Source organism: Miscanthus floridulus, chromosome 5 (assembly GCF_019320115.1).
Source record: "Miscanthus floridulus cultivar M001 chromosome 5, ASM1932011v1, whole genome shotgun sequence".
NCBI classification, from domain to species: Eukaryota; Viridiplantae; Streptophyta; class Magnoliopsida; order Poales; family Poaceae; genus Miscanthus; species Miscanthus floridulus.
In genome coordinates, this window is record NC_089584.1 from 123,069,226 (window position 1) to 123,089,994 (window position 20,769).

A 20,769-nucleotide genomic window follows, 5' to 3' on the forward strand; every position below is an offset into this window, starting at 1 on the left:
ATTTTTGGTGTAGATTTTTGGGTTGTTACAGAAAGTAAACTGTTTAATTGTAACAATCTAGGACTTCTTTTTCATCTTGCAGGATTATAAAGTTGCATCTAAGCCCGCTAGAATGAAGTGATTAGGAAAAGAGGGGAAATTCAGCTCCGGGTGACTTCTCTCCCTCCCTCTTCCTGAAAGGATGAGGTATGTAGAGTCAAAGCATTTATGTTCAACACATCAACCGAATGGTTGGATCTCAGTACATACCCGTTCAATCCATACAGTGGAACACACAACACATTTCCGTTCTTCCGGAGGTTAAAAAAAAACTCAGCTAAACAGTTGCATTGATACATGGACATACTTGTAAATGTATTTAACCTGCAGACATCTGGAAGCATGACATCACCTAGCATTCACCATATGCCAAAGTTTTTCTAAATCAGTTCAAGTATTCTGAAGTACATATGTACACTGACAACATAGCTAATGTGTTTGGCCAAAGCAAAAGCAAAGGTTCGGCTAGTTTGCCCTCTGATAATTGGATGAACACTCTAGGCCGAAACTTGGCGAAAGTATCCACAACTTAACTAGGCCTACTGCACAAATCATGCAACGATTACATTCATGAGACCGTTCTTCGCTTCTTTCTCCAATCTTGCCCAATTTTTTTGCCATTAAGGAAATCCATGAGGGCGAAGGGGGCAACAAGACCTATAGTTGTGCAGTTGCAAATTGGGAAGTTCACAAAGCTTACGAGACATAGTGGCATGCCTGATACATGTCAGTAAGTCACTGGATGTCTGTCATCATCATCATCAGCAGCAAATTAATCCATGAACTGCCTACAGCAACAGTCACCGACTCCTTGGTTTGATCCCGTAGTACTTCACACCATAACCTATTGTGGAAGTGATTGTTGTAGTAGCTACAAGCCAACTGCAGGGGGAGGGGGTCATTTAGCATAATACCCAATGTTAAAAAAGTGCTAGGTGATGCTAGGCATTTGTACTTTCTGAAGATGGCTACAGTAATAAAGAAAATCTAGCACATCAAAACAAAAAATTAATGTTATCATGCATCCATACATAATATGACCACAGTTCATCTTTCTCCATCTCTAATCTGTCCCATTTTCATGCAGAGATTAAGCCCGACACCTTTACACGGAAACAAGCCTAGACAAAACGCCTAGGTGCTAGGCGGTGCAGCTCGGCCTAGCACCTAGGCACCGCCTGTTTAAAAGGAGATAACACCATGATTTAAAATAATAGACATCATTTCATTAGGCATTCAAATAGTTGCTTCAAGTGTTATTCTGCAGTATTTACAGACTATAGTAGGTGCATTGTAAAGATACCAGATTTACCAAACAAATGCTCATGTGCGGTCAACCTTTGTGTTACACCAGGTAAACTCATAGTTTAATTAGTCCACTCTGACATAAGAACGAATGCAAGCACATAAAGACAAAGACTAAAGAAACAACAGTTGAAATATGGAAAAGAAATCACCTCAGGAGTGTAATGTAATTCTGAGTCTCCTCTGTGCCAAATTCTGGCTGAAGAAGTGCAGCGGCAATCAACATCAATTGGAATACTGTGTTCACCTGCAATCAACAACTATTATCATGTTTCCACCCGATAGGTCAATAAGCATAGGATTTAATGCTGTGTGAACATAGGCATACCTTGCTGATGAACAGAGGCTCAACCTTTTCGCGATGAATCGCATCTAAGTTAACAAATTCTGACCAACTGTTCCACTGGCACAAATTCGTAAAGGACATTCAGCTTAATTGAAAACCTTCCACACTTGATGAATCACAAAAAAACATGTATATAATAGTACCTTCCATCCCAAACTAGAAGCCCGCTTGTAGAAAGCACCACCCACAAGAAGCAAGTCTCTTACAACAACGAGGCCAACAAGACCAGCTTCAAGTGAAACGAGCAGCACACAAGTTAAAATATTGATTAAAATCAGAACCTTCAGACAAATACAAATATAATGTCAAAAACTATGAGCTATTTTACTAAGGAAAATTTGCAATACAAAACAAACATATTGATGCTTGCTGATCTACTCACGATGTAAAAGATCTTTTTCAACCATGGCTACAGCAACACAGCCAATCAAAACCTAAGCAACACCATAGATATTGCACATCAGCTTAGCAGCACAATTAACATAGAAACAAAAATGGAAAGTGTCGGTTTAACCTTGTCAGCCAGAGGGTCCAAATATGATCCAAAGACAGAATTGATGCCCATCTTTCTCGCTAAAAAGCCATCCAACTATGTTCAAACAACAACGTAACAGAAGAAATGAGTAATATTGTAATGGATTTTGCAGTTTTCAAAGGTGCAATTCTTACCCAATCACTTGCACCCGAGACAGCCAATGTGGCAAAGGCAGGAAGATACCATTCATTCACGATCATCCTATAGTGCATGGAGTTCATAAGAAGAAGAAAAGAAAAAAGAAAAAAAACAGGACCATAGAGAAGAATAGAGAATAATAATGTACAACATAGAGAGCAAGATAAAACATTGAGGACAGAAGAACCGCAAATTCATCAAAATATCCAGAACAACAGAACCAAAGACAAAGGTCTAATTTGACTTTTTCACAAACATTCAGTGGATGAGAATGGACAACACAAAGCCATCAAAGAGATGGCGTAATGGTACCGATAAGCATAGAGATTGATGTGTACAACTAGAATAGGCCTCCAAGAATTCAAGCTATGTTGAAGCAAAAGCTGCAGCTGATTGCCTGATCTCAGCATTCAAAAATGTTGACACATAAGCTGAGCCATTTGCGTTATGAAATATCACTTTGCATGCAAACAACCCAACTTCAGTGCTCCTTCCTAATATGTGCCAACTTGAACGATCAAATTGAAGCACATGTTTATATGACCATAAGAACATCATTAAATAACTAACATGTTTCAACTCCAAAAACCCATAATCCTCATACCCAGCCGTTGATAGAGTGTGCAATCCTTGGTGACCAGATATTCTAATTAAAATCCTGGAGCAGCTCTACTTTAGAGAAATAGGCCAGTTCAAATTGCTGATCTGCATTCTCTCGGTCTCCCCAATTCAAATATTCTGAGTTCCCAATCCTTAATCAATAGATCCATACACACGTCATTCAGGAGTATTGACTTCACTAGATTTTTAAGATCATGGTACATAAATGCCATCAACTAAATAAAAACAATTAAACAGTGAGATGGTTCCTGGAATAAAGGCAAGCTTGAAATGAAGAGATCATGGTTATTTATGGTTTTCAAGTCTAAACCCTCCTAGGTGTCAGACCAACTGCCAATTGCGTCAAACTATTACGACGCTGGTTGTAGCTCTAACTGAAGGTTAACACAAAAAACAGATGAGAACACTCACCATCCAATTACCGGCCCTGACACCATCCGTCCAATCGACACCAAATTGGGTGCATTCAGAAACCTCTCACCTCCACATCCCACAGTTCCCGAAGATGCAGCAACCTCCGCTTCACCCCCGGAGATCCGCCTGTGCTCCCACCTCACGGCGTCCGCGACGGCCAGTGCGCGGCCGCCGGCGAGGGCCGGGGCCCTGCGGAGCTTGGCGCCAAGGGCGGCAGCCGCGGCTGTGAGCGGTGTCGCCGACTGTGACAGCATCCATGGGGCCGACGAGAGGAACAGCGGGCCGCCGGACCGAATGGGGACATGGGTGTGCACAGCGCTGGCGGCGGGGGAGGCGGCGGCGGCAGTGGTGGGGGAGGATGAGGCGAGGAAGGTGTGGAGAGAGAGGAGCGGCCTGGGGTTCGAGATCGGGGTGGCGCGCCTGCGTATGAGAGGGTTTAGGGTCTTGAGGAAGGCCATGGCCGTGGATCGCGGGGCATTGCAGTAGGTACCGCCGTATCGGCCCCGGCGGTCGGAGCGAAGAGACCTTCTTGCGCCGGGGGTTAGGAGTTTGGACTTTGGGTCTCGGGGCTTTTGAAGGAAAGTTGGACTGTGACGGTATTGCTCTGAAATGTTGGGATCCGACACAAATGTCATCCAAAAAAGTAATTTTTGAATTTAAGATATTTTATAGTTTAGTAATAACGTGCTAGAATTACGTTATTTATGGACTGAAGGATTAGAGGCGGAGCAAGGGTCTGATCTGCCTGGGCCACATCATAGAGCCTCACATTCCATAAGATAAAGATAGTCCTAAGCGGACTTATCAACCTTGCTTTATCAGTCATAGTATTAGTATTTTTCTCTCGTAATAAATCAGCGAATAGTACTTTTTAGCCTGACTTTTCAGCGAAGCGAACAGAGCCAATAAAAATTCAGTTCATTTTCGATCAACTCAGCGCTCACTTGTCTAATCCAGCATCTCCTTTATAGCCTTTTCTGACTCTAACACTGAGTACTCTATGCCCCGTTCGGCTTACCCTATATTTGGCTTGTTCGGCTTCTTTTTCAGCCAGAACAGTGTTTTTCTCTCATAACAATTCAGCCAGAACAGTGTTTTTCAGTCAGTTTCAGCCAAAATTCTGCCAGCCGAACGGGGACTATATTTGTAAGCAAATAATATGAATCTAGGTCAAACACTAGACTTAGACTTCTACCTGGAAACCCTTCAAGAAAAAATCACAATACCATTATACGAGGAGTGTTTACAGAACATTTGAAATATAATGAATCGTCTCCTCTTCACATGCAACTTACAAACTGTGGCCCCGTTCGCTGGTCTGAATCTTGGCTGAAACTGGCTGAAAAACACTGTTCTGGCTGAATTGTTGTGAGAGAAAAACACTGTTTCGGCTAAAAAAATAAGCCGAACAAGCCGAATATGGGGTAAGCCGAATGGGACCTGTATATATAGAGTAGACAAAACCGATTGCAGGCAAACACGGAACAAATATCATGGGCCAAGAGTTCCCGCAAAATTCCTATTAGAATTTGGATTATCTTTAACAGTAGGCATGCAACCCCTTTTTAGGAGTTGATTTTGCTAGAGTACATAGAGATATTCGACATATAGTATATCATGATTGTTTAACAATTTGTCTTATCTTTGAGGGATGGTTCTCACGTCTAAATTGAATCTTATCCACTTAACTAACTCGATTTAAGCTAATTAACCTTGATAATCTTTGGAGATGAACCTCCACTAACACAAATACATGACCATAGTTGTAACGACCCGAATCTGTTACACCCTAGACAATCATTTTTGACTATCAAGGGAAGTCACCTACCGAGTCACCCTGAAGATTCCTCATGAGTTACGCAAGGTAATACATCGAAGCACCCTGTGAGAAACCCCGAGTAGTTATCATCAGGCTCGCACCCGGAGTGAAAGAAAACCTCTACATGGATTAGAGTTCATCCTAGTGGCATCATCGACACCAACTCAGTCCCAAAAAGCTACTCAAGAGCAATACATCGGTCACCAGCCACTAACCATCCAATGACTTAGTCAATTCAGCATAGACAGAAACTACCGGACCGTCCGCCAGGTTACCAGACCATCTGACAAAAACTAAACCAAAGCGGACTTAAGTGGAAATGGGTTGTTTACCAATTGTGGAAGTGGACCCACATGTCAGCATGAGTTGGCATATGTCTTCAGCTGCAAACACACCCTTTCACCCACTCTCTCCCTCATCCATCCATTTGCAACCCTCTCCCCCTCTCTCTCTAACTCTCATGAGCAAGGAAGAACCCTAGAATTAGAGAGAGAAATGAGTGAAGATGGGAATGGAGGAGGAAAGGGATGAGAAGAAGAGGAGCATCAGCACCCTCCTGTGGATCTCATCAACATTTTCAATCCAATCATGGTGAGCTCAAGAGATTAGCTCTTATTTTGTGGATTTTCCCCAAATGCCTAATTTATGGTTTTTGGTGAAAGCTTGGAGATCTCTTGCTAAGTGGTGATTCAATCATATGTAGAGTAAGTCCAAGTGACCCTTATCCACCTCCATCATCTTGTCATCTCATGGATCCACTTTAAGGTATTTGTTTGGATATTTGCAAGGAGAGGATGATGGATGGAGGACTTGCATGTTGGGATAAGAAGGAGCTTGAATGGAAGAAGAGTTGGATCTTCAATCTTTTGGCTACGGAAGCAATCAATCTCAGAGCCAAGGATCTCTAGCTCGATCTCAAGGTTTATCTCTTTTCTCATGAGATTTGGTTTAATTCCTAAGCCTTAGCCACACTTAGTATAACTAGCTCAAAACCTAGCTATCTTGAGCCTAGTAAGCCACCTAAGCTACCCTAGGAATGTTTGGCACATGCAAGATGCACAACTCCACAAATTTAAGCTTCAGCCTAGAATTTCTTAGGAGCATAGGTTCTGTCGCCCGATCAACAGAGTGTCCGTCAATACGACGGAGTGTTCGCCAAAACCTTGGGAAGCCACTAGAAAGCCTTATCTATAGCCAGCCTGGACCTCCGGAGTGTCCGTTGAACTATAAAGACCTATAGCTAGCGAACCCAAGAGTATCAAGCCTACACCGGAGCGTCCATCGCTCACGATAGAGCATTCGATGAATTATAGAGAACAGTAACCCAGCAACCCGAGAGAACCTAGTTCCTACCGAAGTGTCCATCAGTCCGTCGGACCATCCGATGGTAGCAGCGAACCTTAGGATCGGCTAAGTCTCGAACCTATTAGAGTATCCGTGACCTCCACGGAGTATCCGCCAACCCGAACCGAACCAACCCACCTTGGCACCCAGCACAACAAAGTGTCCGTTAGCTAGGACAGAGTGTCCGACAGTACACAGAGAGTGTGAGGTTGTCTGGCAAGCTTACCCAAGGGGCCAACAATACTAGTTTATACCCACTACCAAACAATGGAACGGTAGAGACACATTTAGATGTCTCTTCCCAAGTTCCCAATGTTGACCTATGCACCCATATCCTTTCCCGTTATCTCGATCATCGATGTATCTCCTCAGCCGTGTTTCTCTTATTCTTTTAGGAATGTCTCGAGTAAGGATCATGTAATTGTACAAGCCATCATCATCAGCTTCGAGAGTTAGGACGGCAACGAATCAGGCAGGCACCCCACTACTATGAACCCTATTTTGGACACTTATCAAGTTTCATTATGAGTTATGCATTACATGCATGTAGCCTTGGTTAATAAACTCATTCACGTTACACTTAGAGTCACTAGTTAATCTATTAGAAGCCTCTTGTCTAAACAACAGAAATGGGAACATTGAAAGGTCCTTATTTGGTTTTGGTAATTGAGCGACAACCTAAGTGGACTAATGTGTTTAAATGTGAGATACACATGTGATTAGTCCATAGGTACATGTGTGTGTGCAATATATGCCATGGAGAAAATGGCTCAGAGATGTTGCAAAGCTTGCACATGTGATGAAGGAGCTCATTGCATATGAGACATGACACTGAGTCATGTGACTAAGGTGGAAAAGATCAAGACAAGACTTAGCTTGATGGACCGATTGCAAGCGTGAAGGGCAAGTTGGAGGCTTTGGAGCGATGGGCCATGTGGCGGTGAAGCTTGAGCAAGACTTGGCGCCAATGGACAAAGGCAACGATGAAAAGCAAGTGAGGTCAAGATCGATGAACCAACAAGGTCACGTGATGATATAAAGTGGATCATATCATTTGTGATATGGTTGGTGTATGTGTTGCATCAACATTGGAGGAGATGGAATGGAATGTGCAAGGTAAAGGTATAACCTATAGGGCATTTCATTTCACCGGCCATAGGTGTGTAGAGAAGTTTATGACTGGGTTTAGGATAGATGGCCGTACTATCAAGAGGGGCAAACTTATTTGAATATCAGTCATCTAGTGCCACTCAAGTGATCTAACTTTGCATCGTTGCTAGGATCGAGTGGCGTGGTGAATTGAGTGACTAATCCTTTGGAAAACATTTGTAAAAAGCTAACACACATGCACAAGATGGTGAACACATAGTGGTGTTGGCACATTTGCAAAGGAGGAGTTGTTGGAGTTGATTTGGATCAAGTTGGAGAGAAAAAGAAGAAGAAAAGAGCAAGTTTGGGTTGTCCAAGGGTCAAAAACGCAACTAAACTTGCAGCCAGCATGTAGCCCAGCCTGGGGGTGGCACCACCATTTCTGGTGTGCACCACCCCCCTAGGGCGGTGGCACCGCCACCCCCTGTAGCATGCCCAAATCAGCACAACCACCCTTTCATATTTTGGGCATAACTCTTAGCTCCGAACTCCGATTTTGATGATCTAGGACTTTTTGGAAAGCTAATAAAATGCTCTACAAGATTGATCTGGTGGTTTTTGATTTTGAGCTGAAGAGGGCACTACCATGGTCACTGGACTGTTCGGTGGTGGCACCACCGCTTTTTTCCCAGAGAGTGCAGTTTTTGGGGGTTGGCCTGGGTGGTCACCGCCACCCCTAGGGCGGTGCCAGGGGCTCAATGGCTAATTCAAATTAGCCATTGGGACTTGACCATTGGAGGGGCATCGCCCTATCCAGTGCAAGGCATCACCCTACCCGGTGCCATCGCAGAAAAGGAATACTTTGCTCCAACGGCTCTATTTGGCTTAGGGGCTATAAATAGAGGTGGAGCTTGGCCATGGGCTGGTTGCTGAGCACCCTTAAGACTTAGTGGCTTGTGTAGGTGTGCTTGGGAGCCCTCTAACTCTCATACACTTGATACTTATCATCCAATTGAGTGTGAGTGCGATTCTAGTGCGATTGCATCGTGAGGTTGCATCGAGTGGCACTAGGTGTTCGAGTTACAAGCCAGTGGTATTTGTTACTCTTGGAGGTTGCCACTTCCTAGATGGCTTGGTGGTGGTCTCTGTCAAAGCACGCAAAGAAGATTGTGTGGTGCTCCGGAGAAGTGATTGTGAGGGGGATTGTGCTCACCCCACAGGAGCCGTGAAGAGCAACTCTAGTAGAGTGAGACACGAAGGGCAACAAGTGGTCCGGCCGGGTCAAGTGCTAGAGCTTGTGGTAAGCACTCCACTTGGAAGAGTGTGACTTGCGGGTCACCACTAGCAAGAGGACCGGTGGCAACCTTGGAGCTTGTCTCAACGGGGACTAGTGTGTTGGCAAGCACGTGAACCTCAGGATAAAAATCACCGTGTCATCCTTATCTTCCCGTTGGTTTGCATCCTCGTTACACAAGCTTGTATTTACTTCATTTACATTATGTTTGTGTAGTTACTCTTGTAATTAGTTAGCTTGTGTAGCTTGCTAGTTACCTTCTTGCTTGTGTAGCATAGAAGTAGCTCCTTTGTGTGATTAATTCGGTTTGAGTAACCTTATTAGTCACATTGCTTAGTTGGTGTAGCTAAGTAATTTGTGCTCTATAATTTGGCTTGTGTAGCCTTGTTATTGAGCATTGCTAGTGAGCTTAGGTGGCTTTGTGCTTTTGCTTAATAGCATGTGTAGGAGCTCCCTCATTGCTTGAAGTACTAGTGGCATAGGTTTGTGTGACCTTGCTCCTAGAATTTGTTAGGTGAGCTCTAGCTAGCCCGACACCTTAGTTGCTAGTTTAGGATCTTTATAAGGTGCTTGAAACTTAGATAGAGAGGTGTGATCTTGGCTAGACCGGTAGTTTTAATTTAGCATTTGTTTCGGTTGGTTGGCGTGATTAATTTTAGAAAGAACTATTCACCCCCTCTAGTCCGCCATCTCGACCCTACAAATGCTTAATTGCTTATTGCTTAGTCGCTTAGCAACGATAGAAGTCGAGCATGAAAGGGGAACTCATCCTCGCGCGAGTAGGATGCTATACTTGGATAATTGACTACTAAAATCAAGGGGGATACAACTTGATTTACTTTCCTAATATGGATAGGATTCACTTCACTTAAGGTTATAAACTCAGATACCACTGTAGGGTCGAGATGGCGGACTAGAGGGGGGTAAATAGTCATTTCTAAAATTAATCGCGCCGGCTAAACAAAACAAATGCACGAATTAATACTATCGGTCTAGCCAAGACTACATCCCTCTATCTAAGTTCACAAGCACCTTAGAGAAGATCCTAATTAGACAATAAAGGTGCCGGGCTAGCTAGAGCTCACCTAATCAATTCTAGAGCAAGGTCACATAAACCTATGCGCTAGTACTTTGGCAACTGAGGGAGCTCCTACACAATCTAGTAAGCAAAAGCACAAAACCACCTAAGCTCACTAGCAATGCTCAATAACAAGGCTACACAAGCCAAATTAGAGAGCTCAAATTACTTAGCTACACAACTAAGCAATGTGACTAACAAGGTTACTCAAACCAAATTAGTCACGCAAGGGAGCAACTTCTATGTTACACAAGCAAGAAGGTAACTAGCAAGCTACACAAGCTAACTAATTACAAGAGCAATTACACAAGCACAATGTATATGAGAGTAAATACAAGCTTGTGTAAAGAGGATACAAACCAACGGAATGAACAAGGTTGACACGGTGATTTTTATCTCGAGGTTCACTTGGTTGCCACCAAGCTAGTCCCCATTGAGACAAGCTCCAAGGTTGCCGCCGGTCCTCTTGCTAGTGTTGACCCACAAGTCACAATCTCCCAGGTGGAGTGCTTACCACAAGCTCTAGCACTTGACCCGGTCAGACCACTTGTTGCCCTTCGCGTCTCGCTCTACTAGAGTTGCTTTTCATGGCTCCTGCAGGGTGAGCACAATCCCCCTCACAAATCACTTCTCTAGAGCATCACACAATCTTCTTTACATGCTTTGACGGAGACCACCACCAAGCCATCTAGGAGGTGGCAACCTTCAAGAGTAACAAGCACCACTGGCTTACAACTCGATCACCTAGTGCCACTCGATGCAATCTCACAATGCAATTGAAGGGTTATAAGGATGCTACGCTAGCTAGAAAACAAAAATTCGACCTCATAAACTAGGATCTACTGCTAGTTATAGATCACGGGATTACCACTAGAAGCGCAGGTGCAGTGGAAGCGACTTGATGTAGTCGAACGCGTCGTAGCAGTGCCGTGTAGTTGTGAGGTCATCCGTCCATCCGTCCCCTTTGTGCGGTTCGTCCTTGTGCTCCAGATGCAGCACCTCCAAGGTATCCACACGTACAGGGAGGAAGCATTGCGCCTCCGGACTGCTAGGTCCATGAGGAGCAGCAGGCGCGGGCGTAGGATGGGTGGCGGCGGCTGCCAAAAGGCATGGATCGCTTAGCCCTGTTGCCCACCCCACATATTTATAGGCGTCCCTAATGAGCTCCCGAGTTGGAGGCCCATTAGTAACCCTAAGCCTTGTCTAATTCGGATCCAATCCGAATTAGGCTTCTAGCCCCTTAAGCGTGCGACCCTATGGGTTCACGCACACATAGACATGGCCCGAGTACTCCTACTCGGCCATTAGTTGATAGCGGCCTCTAGCAAGGCATGTCAACTCCTATGTGTACGCAAAGATCATATCAGATGAACCACCACAAAACCACATACTTGTTATTCCCTTGCCTCACGATATTTGGTCCAACTCATAGGTTAACACTTAACCCAAGCACGGCCATGCATTTCTTGATCTAATTATTAGAGTGATCCAGTGATATCTCTCTCATATATAGAGAGGGGCAAATTCCATCTTGATTGTCTATGTGTCGGTGTTTTGAACCGGCGGGCCCTCAACCAACTAGTAAATTTGTACTGCGTGTTCCTAATCCTGAATGGTGATGCAAAGAGACACAAGGTTTATACTGGTTTAGGCAATAGGTGCCCTACGTCCAGTCTGAGAGATCGATCTTGTATTCCTTGCACCGAGGTGCTCATAGTAGGGGGTTACAAGCTAGGCGAGAGAGGGAGCTAGCCCTAGGTCTCTGTGTAGAATGGTGTGGATTGCTTGATATGTTGATCTTAGGTAGCGAGAAAGCGTGTGTGTTGAGCGTGTGTTCGTCTGAGCGTCTATGCGTGAGTTCGTGAACTCGCGAGTTCATGTCCCTCTGTTCATGAGAACGTGTACTCGTCGTTCGTGAGTTCATGAGCTCATCGTGTGAGCGTTAGCCCCCCTAGAAACGGCCCCGGTCCCTCCCTTTTATAGTTGAAGGGGGGACAGGGGTGATACATGTGTTCGCTATGCAGTGTCCTGTAAGTGGAGGTGGCATGTCCGAGCCCTGTAGCTTGCTACTGTGGCGGCATGGTCAATGGAGCGGTCATGTCCTTGATGTGTTGGAGCAATGCGCCGGTCACATCCGATCATGTGCGACGTGGGAGCTCTAGTGATAGCTTGACGCAGGGCATGGCGGACGACGTGTTAGTCGCTGTGTGCCGATAGTGTAAAAAGTCGAGGCTCAGTTGGTGCTGAGGCCGAGCCATCGTGGGGGGCTCAGTGGGCACGAATCCCGAGGCTGTCGAGGCCCTAAAGTGGATTACCGAGGCTCGGAGGGAGCAGTTGGTCCTGTACACTGATTCCAAGCCTACAGAGACCCAAACTTGACTCCCCACACTGTGCTGTCCTCAGAGCTAGGTTTAGGTAGCACAGCGCCGCTTGGGTGTCCGTCGTGGGCATAGTGCCAAGCACAGCGGTCGGTAACCCCTGCCCTGTCCTATCCTGAGCGGCATAGCTTCGATGTGATCCACGTCTTGTCGGCCGCTCCGCTGTGTCGAGCCATCGTTTGGCTGATATCACGGGAGTGGTTGATCACGTTGGTTGGACATGTCATCCTGTCAGAGAAGTTGGTCAAGGCGGAGGCAACGGGGTTATTTGCCGAGCTGGCCTCGAGCGAGGCGGAGAATCGACAACTCGTTCGAGGCCTTCCGGGCGGGCCTCGAGCAATACGTAGAATCGGTTCCCTGTCCGAGGCCTTTCGTGCGAGGCCTCGAGCGAGGCGGAGAATCGGCAGCCTCGGACAAGGTGGGGATTTAGCCAGTAGTTGTCTCTTAGCTTCGATTTTTACAGGGTCTAAGCAATTTTTTTGGCTCTTGCTTAGGGGACCCCTTTTTACGGTACCCGACACTATGTCTCATAGCATGTTTCCCGACAAACCCGAAAACCACCTTTATAACTACCCTATTATGGAGTAGCGTTTGATAGTCCCTGAGTAGGTCATTTCACATCTTGAATACATACAACAATCTTAGGTCTAAGGACATAACGTACATGATGTGAATAGAGATAATAACGATGTCGGTGTTTCGGACCGAGGGGTCCTCAACCAACCAGTGAATTTGAACTGTGTGCCCCTAATCCCGGATGGTGATACAAAGAGACACAAGGTTTATACTGGTTCAGGCAATCGATGCCCTACGTCCAGTCTGAGAGATCGATCTTGTATTCCTTGCACTGAAGTGCTCGTAGTAGGGGGTTACAAGCTAGGGGAGAGAGGGAGCTAGTCCCAGGTCTCGGTAAGGTGTCATGTGGGCCATTTGAGACGTTGCTCTCAGGCGGCTAGGATGTGTGCGTGTGTGTGTTACAAGGTGCCCCCCTTCCTCCTCTAAGTGGCCCAAGTCCTCTCCTTTTATAGCTGAAGGGAGGACAAGGACAGTACATGTATTGACTATACGGTGTCGTGCCAACAGGGGCGGTGTGTCCAAGCCCTATGGCCTGTTCCTGTGGCGGCATGGTCGTTGGAGTGGTCTGTCCTTGGAGCACTGGGGCGGCATGCTAGTCCCATCTAATCATGTGCGTCGTGGGAGCCCCGGGACTGCCTTGGAGTGGGTGTGGCGGTGAACATGCAAGCTGCTGTGGACGAACTGTGCGTGAGGCCGAGGCTTGGTCGGTGCCGAGGCTGTACCACAGCGGGGGGTCTCGGCGAGCACAGACCCCGAGATAGCCGAGACCTTAGTGCACAGTGCTGAGGCCCCGGGCGAGCGGCTGATCCGGTGCGCCGGCTCGGAGGCGGTGATGACCCATGCCAAGTTGTGCGTGCGATGTTGTTTTTGAGGCAGGGATCGCGGGACACAGTATAGTGTGGGCGTTGATCGTGGGCATAGCGTTGTGATACAGTGACCGGTAATCCCTGTCGTGCCCTGTCTCAGCCGGTATGGGGTTGATGCGACCTCATGTCCCGTCGGCCATTCTATGGTGTCGAGCCATCGTTCGGCTGAGATTGTGGGAGTGGTTGAAGTATTAATGGGACATGACGTGTTGTCGGGAAGACCGGCCGAGGCGGGGGCGACGGACTATGGATAAGCTGGCCTCGCGTGAGACGGAGATCGGACTCCTCGCTGAGGCCTTCCAAGGGAGGCCTCGCGCGATATGGGGGATGCACCCCCTGCCGAGGCCTTCCGTGAAGAGCCTCGCGTGAGGCGGAGATTGTGTTCCCGACTGAGGCCTTCCGTGGAGAGCCTCGCGTGAGGCGGAGATTGCGTCAGGATGCCGAGACCTTCTACGCGAGACTCGAGGCGACGTGGAGAGCCTGGCGGGCTCGGACGTGGCGGGTGAGGGGCCCGCAGCTTACCTTCTAGCTTTGTTTTTTGATGAGACTTAAGTGACCCCTTTAATGTTCGCTCAGGGTACCCCATTCTAAGGTACCCGACAGTAGCCCCCGAGCCTCCGGGGGAGTGCATGCACTCTCCCTAAGGGTTTGCTGAGGCTTGGTTTATGCCCGCTCCCGTAGGAATTGGGTTTCGTTTCTTGAGGTTTCGGTGGGTGCGCGCGAGCACACCCGCCAGGTGCAGCCCCCGAGGCCCTGGAGGAGTGAAGTTACTCCTCCAGGGGCTTTTTTCGTTTTCGCATTTGAGCGAGGAGTTTTTATCGCATTTGCCGAGCCCATAAGCGTAAGTTCGGGTTGCGGGGGTCTCGGCGAGGCTACAAGAAAAGCCCTCTAGCCTCCGCGTGGAGCGAGAGGTCCGTCAGAGGTTCCCCTAACTCTAGGTACGACCCTCATGCTTCCTTTTCGCTCGGAAGGAGGGGTGGAATGTGCCAGGCTACCCTCGATGGGCACGAGCATGGGCACTTCCGGTGAGCTGTTATCGGGTGAGTCTGAGTGGAGGCCCATACCCCGTTCGCTAGGGGACAGCTAGTGGTCTAGAGGTGCACTCCAAGAGTACTAGAGGGTTTCTCTAGTGGGTGCCAAGGCCGTTCGCTGGGCCTCGGAGGCTCGGTGCCTCCCTATGGTGGGATCCCATTCGGAGACTTCCTTGCCGGTCTCGGACATGACTTAGGACACCCCGATCGATTGCTTGCTCGGGCCTCGGCCATTCATAGGCTCGCCCTAAAGTTGTCCCTGACTCTATTGCCCTAGGGCGGCTGTCGAAACCTCTTGGAGGCCTAGCCTTCGAACCCCTAGACCATAACAGGCTCGGTGCCCTTTATCGTGTTTGTAACGAAACATCTAGCGTGGACTTGGACTGTTTGTCTTTGCCTTGGGTACAAGAGGAGCCCCCGAGCCTCTGCCTGGAGCAAGAGGGCGGTCGGGGGTCCTCTGACTTTTTCGTCCGACCCTCACATATCCTTTTCGTTCGGATGGAGGGTTTGTTTGCCGAGCCCATTCTAGTCTCGGCAAGGTTGCAAGAAGAGCCCCTAGCCTCTGTGTGGAGTGAGAGGGCCGTCGGGAGTTCCCCTGGCTTTTTATATGCCCCTCGCGCGTGAGGGTTAGTTTGCCGAGGCCCCTTTGGGCATGAGCCTGGGTCATGGGGTCTCAGCGCATCTGCAGGAAGAGCCCCCTAGCCTCTACATAGGGTGAGAGGGCCGTCAAGAGCTCCCCTGTCTTTTTATACGACCCTCACGCTTCCTTTTTGCTCGGAAGGAGGGTTTGTTTTGCCGAGCCCCTTTGAGTGCGAGCCAGGGTTGCTGGGTCTCGGCAAGGTTTGCAGGGAGAGCCCCTTAGCCTCTGCATAGAGCGAGAAGGCCGTCGGGGGTTCCCCTGACTTTTTGTGCGACCCTCACGCTTCCTTTTCGCTCGGAAGGAGGGGTGGAATGTGCCTCGCTACCCTCGGTGGGTACGAGCGGTGGCACTTCCGGTGAGCTATTATCGGGTAGTCTGAGTGGAGGCCCAAACCCCATTCGCTACAGGACGGCTAGCGGTCTAGAGACACACTCCAAGAGTACCAGAGGATTTCTCTAGTGGGTGCTGAGGCCGTTCGCTGGGCCTCGGTGGCTCGGTGCCTCCCTACGGTGGGATCCCATTCGGAGACCTTCCTACCGGTCTCGGACATGACTTTGGGTGTCCCAAGCGTTTTGCTTGCTTGGGCCTCGGCCCCGTATAGGCTCACCTACGGTCGTCCCTGACTCTGTTATCCTGGGCGGCTGTCGAAACCTTTTGGGGCCCAGCCTTTGAACCCCTGGACCGTAATAGGCTCAGAGCCTGGTTCCTTCATACGAAAGGAATAGGCCGTGGGGAATATCTTCCCTATTGGCTCGGCAACGGGTGGCGTGCCTTTTTAGGTGGTTTCCTGGGGAGGCGAAACGACGCCTGCTGCCATAGTGGCCGATCGTGACGTGGTGGATGGGACGTAACTGTTCTCGCGTTTAATGAGGGAGACGTGGGCGCGTGGGCCGGCGAAATCGATTTGTGGTTAACTGCGCCAGATCGGGGGGAAAACTTTCCCGATTTCATCGCCCATTCGTTTCACCTCCCTCCTGCATAAATACCCGAAGTGTCTCGCCCCTCCTCGTCTTACCTTGCCTACATTAGCACTGCCTCCGTCGAGCCATTGCTAGAGCAGCGAGTGCCGGGAAGAAGAGGGGAGAAGAGCGAGCCTAGGGAGAAAGCGAGAAAAAAGCAAGAGCGTGGGAGAGAGAGAAAAACACATCGCCGGGCTTGATTCCTCCATCGCACCCATGGCCAGCGACATCGTCATTGTCGAGGCGGACCCCTGGGATCCTTCAGATGTCACTGAGGAGATGCTTCAGTCGATTGTCAACGGTGGACTCCTCCACCCGGTGACAGACCCCACCAGGCCGAAGTGGATTGCTCCGTACGGCGAGCCAGAGCTGAGGCCTCACGATGGCTACATCGTGAGCTTCGTCTCCTTTCACGAGCGCGGCCTCGGCATCTCGGCGGATCGGTTCATGCAGGCGCTCCCGCACTACTACGGTGTGGAGCTCCACAACTTCAATCCCAACTCCATCGCTCAGGCGGCTATCTTTGTTGCCGTCTGCGAGGGGTATTTGGGGATTGCTCCCCATTGGGAGTTGTGGCTCCACCTATTCCGAGCGGGGCACACTACCAAGCTGATGGGTACGTCGGGTAAGAGGAAGTGCGACGAGGGCCAGTGGCTGCACTCTCCAAGTGCGCCAGGACTGCCTGCACCTCTACATCCTGGCCCAACTCGCATCCTCCAATCGCCGGTGGTACATGAGTTGGTTCTACCTTCACAACGATGACGGAGGACTTCCCCCCTACACTGGGCAGATTGTGGGGAGTTGCCCGGAGAGATGGAAGTACGGCGTCCCGAAGGATGACCAGCCCAGGCTGCAGCCACTTCTGGAGGGGCTGGCGAGGCTGTGGGGCCACGGTCTCACCGTGGCTGTGGTCGTGGCCGCCTTCCACCGCCGGAGGGTGCTGCCGCTGATGGCTCGGCGGCGGCGGCTATTCGAGATGAAGCCGGGTGAGCCCATCGAGGGCACTCGGATGTCCTCCTCCGCCCTTTCCGATGAGGAAATTCTTCGTCGGGTGGGGGAGACGGTAGAGGCGAAGCTGAGGGGCGTCAACTTGACCCCTATCGCGATGTGGCTGTCGTGGGGGTTCCTTTCGCTGGTCAGTTGTGTGCCATTGTAGCCTCCGAGCCTCCTCAATCTCCCCTTACCCCTTGTTTCCTTATGCGCATCCGTCGTTCCTGCAGGGGATGAGGGACATGCACTCCTCTCCGCCGCCCGTCCTTGAGGACGTGAGGCGGTGGGCGATCAACCGTGCACACGCCGACGCATAGAAAAAGCGGAAAGACGCCGAGGCGGCAAAGCGCACGAAGCAAATCCTCGCGTGCGAGGAGCTAGATAAGCGCCACCATCAACAACGGAAGGATGGTCTCCCGTTGGAGGAATCCCCATCGACGTCACTGTCGACGGAGACCTCGGATGAGGATGACGGGGGTGAGGTCCCCTGGACCACCTTCCTGACATAGCGGAGGTGGTGCCCGAGGCATTGGCAAGCAGCCTGGCACTCCCGGGAGGAGGAGGAAAAGGCGGATCTAGGGTCAGCGGTTGCCCGCTCTGGGGCCGAGGCCGACATGCCTGAGGCGCGGGCATTGGGCAAATGCGCCATCGGCCTGGTGGGCTCGGAGGCCCTGGTGGAATAGGTGGCGGTGGAGGCGATGCCACCGCCCTCGCAGAGGACCGAAGGGGAGCTGGGGTCCATTGAGGACCGACCGGTGCCGATGGATATGGAGGCGATGCCTCTGCCGCCGCCTCCACCGTTGCGGACGAGGTTTGCCATGGCAAAACAGTTGCCGCCCCATTCGAGGTAAGTGCATTCTTGGCAGGGTCATAGTGCCTTTCGTTCGCCTTTTGGTCTCGCGCTAACCCTGTAGGTTATTTTTTCTTAGTCGAAAGCAGCCCGAGGACGAGCTTCCCTTGGCGCCCCTTAAGGCGCTCAAGGCGAGCCCCAGCTCCTCTGCCCACTGGGTGGCAGAGGCCCAAGCCGCTATCGAACGCAGCGCGGCGTCGGTGAGGGTTGACCTGAAGGAGCTGCCCGCCCAAGGAGGGGCTACCGAGGTGACCCCTACACAGACGAGGGGGGGAGTGCTTTCGCCCCGCGGGGGCGAGGCTCACGAGTCGAATGGGGCTGGCGCGCCCTTGGTTGCCGAGGCCCCCAGGGTCTCCGAGGCTAAGGCGATGGAGGACAGTGCGCCCAAGACCGCCGAGACCGCGGTGGCCGCGGTCGGTGTTTCCGTGTCCTCCGAGGCCACGATGGCGGAGGCTGGAGCCCCCGAGGCTATCGAGGCCATAATTGCGGAGGCCAGAGCCCCTGAGATCACCAAGGCCGTCATAATGGCGGCGAGGCCGTCTACCCAGGAGGTAGAGATGAAGGCGGCGGAGGCCTCGGTGGCGCCCTTGGTTCAGGGGTCACCTTTGTTGCGAGAGAGCGCCTGGGAGGCGGAGGTCTATCCGATCTCTTCCGATGATACTTCCTAGGCACGGGAGGTGGTCGACGCCGAGAATGCCGGTGCCGTGGAACAGCCGGCGCCGATCTTGGATGAGGGAAGCTCGGCCCTCGTGCAGGCACGACCCGAGCCTCGCGGGTGGGATCACCCACAGGTACTGTGGTGGAGTCGAGACGACCCTAAGGGGGAGCCTCTGTTCGCCCTCGAGGATGCAGCCGAGGGCAGGCGCTGGGGCACCTTCGAGCAATACCGCCAGTTGGCGGAGCGGTCGCTACGGACGGCGCTGTCCGTGGTGGCCGACGAACTGCCCGAAGTCGCCCAGGTTCGCGTTTTCCTTTCTCGCGCGACGCTGCCCTTTTCTGGTTTTGTTGAAATCAATGACCCATGTTCTGCTTCCCCAGGAGCTCGAGACCCAGTCCCTTGGGAAGTTGGTCTTTCTTTGGTGATAGAGGGGCGTCTGGGACTAGCTTTAGCGGCAGAAGGGCCTTCTTGCCGGCGCCAACGAGCTCCTGTCAGCGCGGAGTGCGGAGGTAGAGGACCTCCGCCTTCGTTGTGCCGATGCGAAGGTCGAGGCGGCCATGGCCCAGACGTAGCTCGCCCCTCTGGCGGCGCAGGGGAAGGAGTTGGAGGAGGAGCTCGCCCATGTAGTCAGCGATCGGGATGCCTTTAGGGGCCAAGCCGTTGAAGCTATGGCCTCGGCTGCGGCTCTCGCGGGGCAGTTGGGGGCGGAACAAAGGGCGCACCAGCTGACGAAAGGTGCCTTGGATGAGGCCCTTGCTGCAGCTGAGGCCTCGCGAACCGAGGCTGTGGTCTGGAGGGGGACGGTTGAGGGTGAGTTTTAGTCCCCCCATTCTGTTTTCTTTTCCTTATGTTCGCTCCCTAACTCCCTTGTGTGACGCAGAGCTAGGAAGTGAAGCTTCCAGGGTGGCCGAGGCTTTTCAGGTCGAGGCCTAGCGGTTGAAGGAGAAGGTTGAGGCCTCCCGGGCCGAGGCCCTGCGCTGGAAGGAGAAAGCCGAGGCCTGTCAGGTCAAGACCCGACGCTGGGAGCAGAAGGTCAAGGGTGAGTTCCGTGGGCTTCCACCCCTAACTTAGGTTGTTTTTTCCCTCGCTCGACCTCATTCCATTTTCCATGGTGCAGAGTCAGAGGCGGAGATTACTCGGGCCGCCGAGGCTTCCAGCGTGGTGCAGACGGTGCTCGAGACCGAGATCGGGGAGCATGAGGTGCTGAAACATGCTGCCCTTTCCGCCTGTGAGGCCTTGGAGGTTGAAGGGGTTCAGTCAGGCAGCTCCCTGGGGAGCCGTCTGATCGCGCTGAGCAACCAGACGCGCGAGCGGCTCCGAGGAGAGCTGCACACGGGTGTCAAGCGTGCGCTGGCCGTCATCTCTTCTCACTACATCGGCGTCGACCTCCCAGCCATCAGTGATGGGTATGTCCTGCCTGATGATGAGGAGGAGGCGGACACGGTGGTCACGAAGCTGATGGAGGCGGCTGAAGGCCCTGGCACGGCGCTGGCGACGCTCTTCGAAGAGGAGATGGTTCCTCCCCTACCATCTACCGGTGCTGAAGGCCCTAAGCCTTGATCTGGGCCCCGGGGGCTATGTAAAAATAGAGTAGGAGTTATTTTTTGTATCATAACGCTTGTGGCCGTCGGGGCCTTTATTTTTGAAGTATTTGTGTTTCTTAGTTGTTTTTCTTATGTTTTCGAGCCTCTGCCCTCTGTTGCTCCTGATCTGATTTTGTTTGCAAAACACCCCCTTGGGGCCTAAGCCATCCCTTGAGTGAGAGGTAGTGAGGGAGTGCCGTAGCCTGGAGGCGTAGG

General features: G+C 50.8%; 1 protein-coding gene across 1 annotated transcript; it reads right to left on the bottom strand.

The window, feature by feature from the left end:
• Nucleotides 1–372: 372 nt before the first annotated feature.
• LOC136453382 (CDP-diacylglycerol--glycerol-3-phosphate 3-phosphatidyltransferase 1, chloroplastic-like) lies at nucleotides 373–3,926 on the bottom strand. The gene is made up of 8 exons (XM_066453949.1): nucleotides 3,396–3,926; nucleotides 2,360–2,426; nucleotides 2,205–2,279; nucleotides 2,073–2,124; nucleotides 1,834–1,919; nucleotides 1,673–1,747; nucleotides 1,497–1,591; nucleotides 373–921 (listed from the first exon to the last, which is right to left on the bottom strand). The coding sequence occupies exons 1-8, from the start codon at nucleotides 3,854–3,856 to the stop codon at nucleotides 840–842; spliced, it is 993 nt and encodes a 330-aa protein (XP_066310046.1). The 5' UTR covers nucleotides 3,857–3,926; the 3' UTR covers nucleotides 373–839.
• Nucleotides 3,927–20,769: the final 16,843 nt, after the last annotated feature.